General features: G+C 41.4%; 1 protein-coding gene across 2 annotated transcripts in view; it reads left to right on the top strand.

Annotated features, from left to right (window-relative positions):
- Tmem185a (transmembrane protein 185A) overlaps window positions 1-9,152 on the top strand; it is a 17,889-nt gene extending 8,737 nt beyond the window's left edge. The window contains exons 3-7 of one of the 2 annotated variants that reach the window (XM_021153200.2): window positions 1,397-1,604; window positions 3,726-3,809; window positions 5,782-5,958; window positions 6,493-6,616; window positions 7,562-9,152. In XM_021153200.2, the coding sequence (XP_021008859.1) occupies window positions 1,397-1,604; window positions 3,726-3,809; window positions 5,782-5,958; window positions 6,493-6,616; window positions 7,562-7,806 (838 nt within the window). In that variant the 3' untranslated portion in view covers window positions 7,807-9,152. The remainder of the gene's footprint in view (window positions 1-1,396; window positions 1,605-3,725; window positions 3,810-5,781; window positions 5,959-6,492; window positions 6,617-7,561) is intronic. The other variant, XM_021153201.2, reaches the window with a different exon arrangement.
- Window positions 9,153-9,890: the final 738 nt, after the last annotated feature.

Below are 9,890 nucleotides of genomic sequence, written 5' to 3'. Positions count from 1 at the left end.
CCTCCTCCTCCTCCTCCTCCTCTTCTTCTTCTTCTTCTTCTTCTTCTTCTTCTTCTTCTTCTTCTTCTTCTGTGTTTTGTTTGTTTTGTTTGGTTGGTTTTTCGTTGTTGTTTTGTTTTTTTTTGTTGTGTTTTATCAAGACAAGGTTTCTCTGTGTAACAGGCCCAGCTGTCCTGAAATTCACTTTGTAGGCCAGGTTGGCCTTGAATGCACAAATACCCACTTGCCTCTATCTCCCAAGTGCTAGGTTTAAAGGTGAGCGCCACCAAGCCTAGGTTTTATAGCTCTTTTTTTTTTTATAGGAAAAATTCAGATATCTAGTTCTTGTATCTCAAAAAAAAACATTCACTAATTGATTCTTAAAAGTTATATGTACCTTTTCCTCAGTTTTGACATTTTTCAAGTAAGAAAAACAGTTGTGTTTGTGGCTGGCTGGTTGTATGGTGTGCACAAACACAGTTATTCCCTTGTGAGCAGTATTCAGCATGATGCTAGTGAAGTCTACAGGAATTACCTGTAACCTTCTTTTCTCTTTGTTCTAGTCTCTAGAATATTTATCACCCCTAAGGCAAGCGGGTCACAAATCTTTATCTGTAATTTTTTTAAAAGATTTATTTATTTATTATATGTAAGTACACTGTAGCTGTCTTCAGACACTCCAGAAGAGGGAGTCAGATCTCGTTACAGATGGTTGTGAGCCACCATGTGGTTGCTGGGATTTGAACTCCGGACCTTCGGAAGAGCAGTCGGGTGCTCTTACCCACTAGCCATCTCACCAACCCCCCTTTATTTGTATTTTGAATGAACATTATAGGCCTTTCAAATGCATTATAAACATTTTAATTTTAGTTTATTAATAGTTTATGTTTATATTTATATAGCTAATTAAGCTAATATTTGAGCAAAACTTTTAACTTTCTTTTTGATTTACAGGTTTTAATTCATTATCATACTAAAATAAAGATTAATAAAAGTTATTACTTTTTATTTGCATTTAAAGTAGCACCTAAGAAGATTGCCATATCTTATTGAATGTAACCTACACTTGCAGGTGAAGCTAAAATTATATTTATAGAATTGCATGAAATATGATTTGTCTAGTTTTTAATTCAGTGAGAAGTGAGGATCTTGAGATGTGGCAGAAGTAATTAATACAATAATCTTGGAAGTAATTCTGATAGTTGATTAAAGTTAGGAACCTAAGTGTTCCTGATTATTTGCAACATTATTAAAGATAGGTTTCATTTAGCTTTTTACTTCATCTTTGGTTTTGCATATTTACAGTTGAAATTCAGAATGGGAATTGACTTGGCATTTGCTGTGCACTATTGTGGGCACTTGGACTGAGGATTCTGAATGTGTTTTTTCTTTCTCTTCTTCTTCCATCCCCCTTTAGAGCAGAAGGAGAAACATGTGTGGAGTTTAAAGCCATGTTAATTGCTGTGGGCATCCATTTGCTCCTGCTGATGTTTGAAGTTCTGGTCTGTGACAGGATTGAGAGAGGAAGCCATTTCTGGCTTCTGGTCTTCATGCCATTGTTCTTTGTTTCCCCAGTGTCTGTTGCAGCATGTGTCTGGGGCTTTCGACATGACAGGTCACTAGAGGTGAGATTTGTGTATTTAATCATGTTTTTAAAACATTTACTATATTGTCAGTCCCTTACCCTTCATCATGAATAGACTAATCATTAACTCTAGATTGTGGTTTACAAGAGAACAAAGACCTTCAGCTTTCTCCTAGTGTCCTGTCTAATAAGCTACCTGTGTTTGTTAATCCTGTTAAGCAACCACTAGCATAGATAGAAACATAGCTACAAAGAGAGAGACTTTAGGGAGTGGATCCACATGGTTGTGAAGCTGGCAGCCTACATCTATGGAACAGATAGGTAGCCTGGGGACTCAGCAGGAGTTTACCCTCTAGGTTGCCTGAATTTCCTCCTTTCCACGATAAAGCCTCCAACTGTTTGGATGAGGGCTACTTACCCTCCAGTATTGAGAATAATCTCCTTTAAAAACTTGATGCTGTCACAGTAACACATACCCTAGTATTTAATTCGATATCTTGGTAAAATAGTCCACCTGAATTGATACATAAAATTTAATTGTCTCACTACCTTATACTCTATGCTGTCACTCCTTAGCTGACCTCTAGTTGCCTTATCCTGATATACCCATATATTTATTTTTTAATCAAGTATCTATATATGTAAGCTCTTTAGGCCCAAGAAGAGGACACATAGAATTAAATTAAAATGCTAAGACTAGTAATAGTAATAAAGAAATCAATTGTGGATAATATTCATAGTATCCTTTATCTGTGTCAAACATTTGGATGTTCACCTCACAAATAGCAGCAACTTAGTAAATATTTACAACAGCCTGTGAGAGAGGTGCAGTTGTTTTCCCAGGCAGACAATTTATTCATGACCACACATTGAGGAAAAAGGCCAGAATTCCATTTCAGTCAGACCAAATCCAAAGCCAGAGCAATTAACTAGGAAGGAACTGAAGCCACAAAGCAATATACTAGTAGATTTAGAGGAGAATGGGAAGCAGTAGAGGGGCATCGTTCAGGAGATAGTGAGCTCACTTGGCGATCAGTTTAATGCCAGGTGCTTCTAGGAGAGCCATGTGGCAACTGCACACTGGACCTGTTATTCAGCAGTACGGCTAGCTTGCAGGCACATTTCAGAACTAATCACTAGGCAATATGTTAATCTGCAGTGTTGCTGAAACTTTCCTCCACCCCAGGTAGTGTGAATGAGTGTGTGTGATTCAGTGAAAGGGATGTCTGTCTGAAATACTAGAAGTAAGGAGTGGATAGAAATGCCATTTAAGGAGTGGATAGGGAGCCCAAGAACTTCTCTGAGTGCTCACAGCATGCCAAGACTGTACAATATAATTCTTGAAACTCAGTAGTACAAGAAGGAAGGATTGATCCACCTTAAAATGCTCTCGAAATAGCCTGGTAAGATGTAGATAAAAGTATTCTGCTGCCCATTAGTTTTGAGGGCCTTGGTAAATAGGAGTTGTTGGTAGCTTAGAATTGAAGATGCAGCAATAGGGCCTTATGCAGTTATTCTTGCCTCACAAAGCTGGAATGTACCCAAAAAGTGGGTTAGGCCAGGAGTGCTGAATCACAGGAGATGTGAACTTACTTGTATTTGGACATTTTGGGTTTAATGGGAAATTGGCAATTAGTTTCTGATTGGGAAAGGGCAGGAGCACAGTCAGGATTAATGCTGCAACACCAAATCTATAATTGTTGGCTTAAGCTGACTAGGTCCTCAAAGAGCTAGAAAAGAAGGCATGGGATTTACGGCAGAGTCCTGGTTAGAAGTAGAAGCAAGTTTTAGGGTACCTATAAATCAGCTGTATACTGATTATTAGCAGAAGCAGAAAGGAGGCTTGGAGGAAATCTATTATAGATTGCCTCTTTTGTCTTTCTTCTTTCAAAAGAAGGTCATTATCAGGCCAACATTCAGGTCTGAAACAACAAAATGGCCAAGGCACCAACCAGCCTTAAGAATGAGACAAGACACATGTGTGCAATTCCCCTCAGCAAGAGCCCACTGTGCATTTCCGTTGCCAGAACAGTCAGAAGCTTCCAGCATCATATCATTCAAGTTTGACAGTATTAAACTCGTCATTGCCTAGGAGTGTGTTAAACAAACAACCACTATGTTCAATGCAACTTGTTTAACTGATTCTTTCCTTTATCTTTAGCTAGAAATCCTGTGTTCGGTCAACATTCTTCAGTTTATATTCATTGCCTTAAGACTGGACAAGATTATCCACTGGCCCTGGCTTGTACGTAGCCTTTTAAAAATCTTAAACAAACCTTTTACTATAAAAGTAACTCATATTTGTTTCAAAAAATTTGGAAATAAAAAGACAAGCAAGCATGAGCAGCAGCTAATGATCACAGTACCAACACTGGGAGCTGACATAGTAGTGGCGTTTACTCCCTTGTACACGGATAGTTGACATTCATTTCTATCCAGCTTTTTTAGTTTAATATAGCTTAAGCATTTGTTCTTAACAAATATCATTGTGAAGATGACATGTAAGGCTTCATTGACTCCTAAGTTGCATTCATGAAACATGTCTAAATGTTTCAGTTGCTGCTCATATTTGTGATTTTCAAATGTGCCTGTTTGTATATCTGTTTTTAAGTTTTCTAAATTTGTAACGATACCCTACTTATATATGTTTATGAAGAACAGTAGAACCTTTCATTTTGTGTTTTGAATATGTAATAATCAAATCAGTTTCATTACCATATTACCTCAGATGTTTATCATTTATTCATACATGGAATTTTCAAAATGCTATTCTCTTTTAGCTATTTTGAACCATTTAATTATTATCAATCATAATTATTCTGATGTTCTAAAAACATTACAAAATTTTTTTATCTCAAACCTCTGGTGTATTTTTGTGTATAAAAAATCCTTGTTTATTATTTTAATGTTTTCTTAGAAAGTATTCAAGAAAAGGTATTACTGAGTTATAGATAATTTTTAAGTTTTTGAGATTTTATTATTTTTATGTGTATGGATATTTTCCTGAATGCATGTCATTAAAACCTGCAAATCAGTGAAACATTCTTTATACATGGCACCAATAATATGAGATGAAATTATAAAGTTAGACTTCATAAAATAAAATAAAATAAAATAAAGGAAAAGACAGGTCACTGACTGAGGAATAGGTTTTGCAAATATGTATTAAAACTTTTACTTCTGGCAAATACATAGCACAGAGTCAATAAAAAATAAGGACTTACTCATGTGTTCATACACACACACACACACATAGGTAATTGAGGGAGTCAGTAACTGGTGTTCAATAACTCCGAGTGAGAATAAACATACAGAAGTGAGTGCTTGAGTAAGTCTGAGTAAAGGATATGTGAGCATATGTGAGCAACTGAATGAGAGGGAGGAGGGAGTCAACAAGGGAATGCCAGAATAGGGCTGTGGGAGGAAGTGTGAGGGAAAGTTGACAGAATGAGAATGTAGCAGCAAAGAATAATTCTTACATGAGCAGCTAGACAGAGTGAGCATGAGGACTATTTGAGTAAGGGAGTGTGTGAATGAGTGCCATGAAGAGGTGAGGATGGATATGAGAGTAAGTGTGAAGAACTGAGTGTATGAGAGTGAGGAGTGAGGAAGATGCAAGGGAAGAAAAGGGGATTCCACTGTTCTGGATTACGTACGTGGGGACTCAGTGGGGGTAGGAGAGAGGAGTACATGGGCGATCATGGGTGAGGGAGTGAGCTGGGTGACATGAGTATGTGAGGGGCAGTGAGGACATGAGTGAGCAGGTAAGTAAGACGTGTGTATGTGTGAGAGTGAACATGTCAGTAACTGAGTTAGGGGGCAAGACACTGCGAGTAAGGGAATAGGAGGGACTGAGAATGAAGGAGTGTGTGAGTGACTGAGAGGCAGGAAGCATGGGAATGAGTAGATGACAAAATGGGGGGCTTGAGACTGAGGGAGTATATTCAGAAGAAACTTAAAATATGCCGTGTTGGAGGACCAGATGGCAGGTTGTTGCTTGAATGGAAGAGAGCCTAATGATATTATTTCCTGCATGGAAGTCCTCTGGTGAATGTAGTGTTTCCCATGCTATCTCCATGACAGTCCTGGACAGTAGGACTGTCCTTGACTACCTTTGACTTCCCCTTGACTACCTGAACAGAGCCAGCAAAATGATAAAGGCAGCTTCCAGAGCTGCAGGGAAGCTCTCAAGACAACGTGTTTCTACTCCTCTCCAGGTTGTGTGTGTCCCTCTGTGGATTCTCATGTCCTTCTTGTGCCTGGTGGTCCTCTATTACATCGTTTGGTCGGTTCTGTTCCTGCGCTCTATGGACGTGATTGCAGAACAACGCAGAACACATATAACCATGGCACTGAGCTGGATGACCATTGTCGTGCCTCTTCTTACTTTTGAGGTAAGCTTTGTACAGGAAATCTCTTCTGCTCCCCCATTCTACCTTTATCTGGGACAGCATCTACCATAGCTAGATAGGTATACTGCTGTCCTTCTGGGAGATAGACAGAGGGAACTTGGAACAATGAGAATGTACTTGCAGGACTCACAGAGAGCAGTACACCTCTCTACCCATCAGGCATTTGGCCACATCCAGCTTCTACTCTAAAAGGGTGTTGGACAACCCGGTTTTGTATTGAGTTCAGTAGGGAATACTAGACTAGATACGATTGAACAAATTTGAATCCTTTGAACAAATCCTGGGAAGGATTTCTCATAAAACTGGCAGTGGGGATCTTTCAGCTGATAGACTTTAGTTTGACCCTGGGGGAGGATGCAAAATTTCCCATGGTCTTTCCCCCCCCCCCCATGGATGCTATGGTGGCCTTCCCTCTTCTCAGATATGACAGAGAGAGGGATTATAATGGGAACAGTTACATATTTGGTTCATTTTATGATGATGGATTAATACCACCCTAACCTTGTCTTTTTCTAGATCCTGCTGGTTCACAAACTGGATGGCCACAATGCTTTCTCCTGTATTCCAATATTTGTTCCCCTGTGGCTCTCATTGATCACACTGATGGCAACAACATTTGGACAGAAAGGAGGAAACCACTGTATGTCCACAAACTAAGAAACCCTGTGTGTGTGTGTGTGTGTGTGTGTGTGTGTGTGTGTGTGTGTGTGTGGTCTGCACATGTGCTGCTCTTTACAAAATGCTAAGGCTCAGGGTCCTGAATGCTCCGCAATGGAATGGAATCTTTTCAATTTGGTGGAGCTAGAGTACTGTGTCTAGATTACTATGTTCTATGGCATGTGCTTTGGCGATGGTCTTTGAGGAAGATACCATTCTCATAAGGCTGTGAGCTCCACTTCATGTAACCCAGAGAACTGCCCACCTTACCGTAGCCTTGGAAGGGGGGAGTGTACAGTGCAGTGCAGGCTGAGCTATTGTTTTTATCCTGGGAGAGCTAGCACTAAGCTGACAGCTTATTGAAGCAGCACAGCTCAGTGACCTAGTTTAAGGGGTTCCCATGAGGTCAGACTCAACTTTGGCCAATTCCTTCTTGTGTCTACTCAGATTTCAGATGGTTCCAGGATTCCTTAGCTTAAATATCACTGTATCACCAGTTAGTTTAACCTGGGTCTAGAAAATGGGAAGAAGGTGGTATGGTCTATGTTTTGCCAGTATTTGAGAATCCCTTTCCTAGTCAGTGGTTCTACAGCTCCAGCTTCTATCTGAATCAATGGCTAGCCAGGTAAAGCTGCACTCTCCAGCCTACCTCACCAGTTTTTCAACCAGGAGCTCTGATTACAGGCTGGAGAATGACCACCTGTCAAATAAGGCCCTGGGGATGCTGCCAGTGCTAGCCTGGGCTCTCACTCGGGGAGCTTTGGAGCTGGAGTTCTCCACTCCTGCTTATTGGGCAGTTAGAGCCTGGTAAGGCTTTACTTGTAAGGAACCTGGGTGAAGTGATACATAGTGCCAGTAGAACTCCTTGTTCAGGAAAGATGTGTGATATGAAAGCCTCCAGTTTGAAAGGGAAATTCTTATTTTTCAGGGTGGTTTGGTATTCGCAAAGACTTCTGCCAGTTTCTGCTTGAAATATTCCCGTTTTTGAGAGAGTATGGAAACATTTCATATGATCTCCACCATGAAGATAGTGAGGAAACAGAAGAAACCCCAGTTCCCGAACCTCCTAAAATTGCACCTATATTTCGCAAGAAGGCCAGGGTAGTCATCACCCAGAGCCCTGGCAAGTATGTCCTTCCTCCACCCAAACTAAATATTGAAATGCCAGACTAAAGGATGCCACCAGGGCCGCCGGAGTGTGTGTGCACTGAGACACACACTCCTACTTCCCTTGCCCCCAACCTAGACCTGGAACCTCGGACCACCATCTGAAGCCTCGTTTGCATCCAGTGTCAACCAGCCACTCATAACAGAACATAGGTGGCAGGGACTAAGGGTATCTTATCAATGTGGACGCCAGTGACACATGAGCAAAGAACCTATTTCTTTCTGTATGGGTACCTGAAATGTGTTCTCATTCCTGTGATACCCACCCAGGGATGACTGCTGCCTAGGCCCACAGAAAGCACATCTGTGGTCTGGGCAGATTTTCTAGTGCTAAAATTCCTATCACAGTATTGAGCGATGTGGTTCTTCTGGGACCACTTCCATCTGTGGCTCAGCTGTGCTGCTTATGGGTAGCCAGTAGGGACTGTAAGTAGGTCTGTACACACCTGCTGTGTTCAGATACAGCCCAGCCCTGCTTTCCTTGTCTCTGCTGTACAGAAATTTAGCTTTAGCCAGGATGACAGCAGGTTTGCAGGGCCTCATCAGTGAGCCCTTCCCAATGGCATGATTCCATGCCTGTATAGTATTTATACAGCTATTTTAGCACTGTAATATACAGTGTCAAATCCTAGTTCTGTACAGCATATTCTCTGTTAAAGTATTTTTTTACAAGCTTGTGCTGGAGATGGATGGGTTAAGCCATGGGAGAAGCAGATAGCTCAAACTGCTGTATCTCAGTCAGATGCCCCAGCTCACTTACCATGACCACTGACACCCTGGAATTTCTGCCAGCACAGCTACTACAATCGAGGAAAGCTCTGTGCTTTTCCAACATGGGGTGTGGGAGAAATGGCTTAAAAGCCCAAGAAATGCCCCCTTGAGACCAGGACACTAGAGAAGGTTGCCAAGGCAGGCCAGAATCAGCCAGGGACTCCTGCAAAGTCGAGAGCATTCTGCCTACCTGCAAGAAGAACACTGCATACTGGGCATGCAGGTACCACCACCTGTCAGCAGTTTCTCCAGGCTCTGCTGGTATAGCCAGCCCAGAACCCATCATACCAGAAAATAATCTTCAGTCTAAATCAAATGATTCATTTCCCAATGGAAGTAAAGGGAGCCTTGATCTTCCTGATCAGGAGATGCAATGTGTTTTCATGGTCACCTGATCAGTGGCTTCAGTCACACAGAAATGAAGTCTCTAACCCTAATCCTACCCTTGGCACAGGCCTCCAGTGAGCCTGTTCTGTTTCAGAAGAAAGGGGAAACAGTGTAGCATTTTTGTTTGGTCTCTTAAAAATGTGGTTAAATCCACTATTTTTTGCTCCTGTAGTTCAATAAAGTGGTTCATTTTACATGTGTACTGTGTGTATTTTACTCTGTAAAAACAAACAAACAAACAAACAAACAAAAAAAACCCTGAATTATTCTCACCTAACGACAAGGACACCCTCGGGCTACCACAGGCAATTAAAGCAGGCAGGTAGCGTGAGCATCCTTTGCTGTTTCTTCAAGCAGCAGTAGAGGGAAGAAACTTGCCATCCATCCCCAGTGCTTACTTGATGGCCTTCTGCCATTGTGACAGCTTTGGGGGCTTTATAGACTGTTTCTGAGGTTCTAGAGTATGCCTGCAATTGCACTACACAGTTTTATCTAGCTCTCTTAACTGTTTCTGCAGCTTAGGAGGAATTTTACTGGGAGGTCTTTCAGGTTGAAAGAATCTGTAAGGAATCCTGTGGCTGTTGATAAGAAATACCCTGCATGTAACCAGAGATCAGGCATAAATTCTTTCTTGAGCTCCTTGGATTTCATAAAAAACCTTGTTAAGTCAAGGCAGTAGCTGCTACTCAGCTGCCAGGTGCTTTGCTCCTGTTTGAGGTACCACTGGTTCTCAGTCTTGGCACTTGGATGCCACAACTCTTTTCCCTTTGAAGAAATGAAGAGGTGTCTGCCACTACTGCTCCCAAAGGCCCAGGACTTTGGGGTCACTATGTCTCCAGTGTGGAGATTTTGTTTATTCATGGAAATGGGAAGTAGAAAGAAGTAGTCCTAAGCTGGGCATGGTGGTGCACGCCTTTAATCCCAGCACTCGA

The sequence above is a fragment of the Mus caroli genome, chromosome X, assembly GCF_900094665.2.
Source record: "Mus caroli chromosome X, CAROLI_EIJ_v1.1, whole genome shotgun sequence".
NCBI classification, from domain to species: domain Eukaryota; kingdom Metazoa; phylum Chordata; class Mammalia; order Rodentia; family Muridae; genus Mus; species Mus caroli.
Note: the sequence above shows the minus strand (reverse complement) of the source record. Positions and strands in the feature narration are given on the sequence as shown.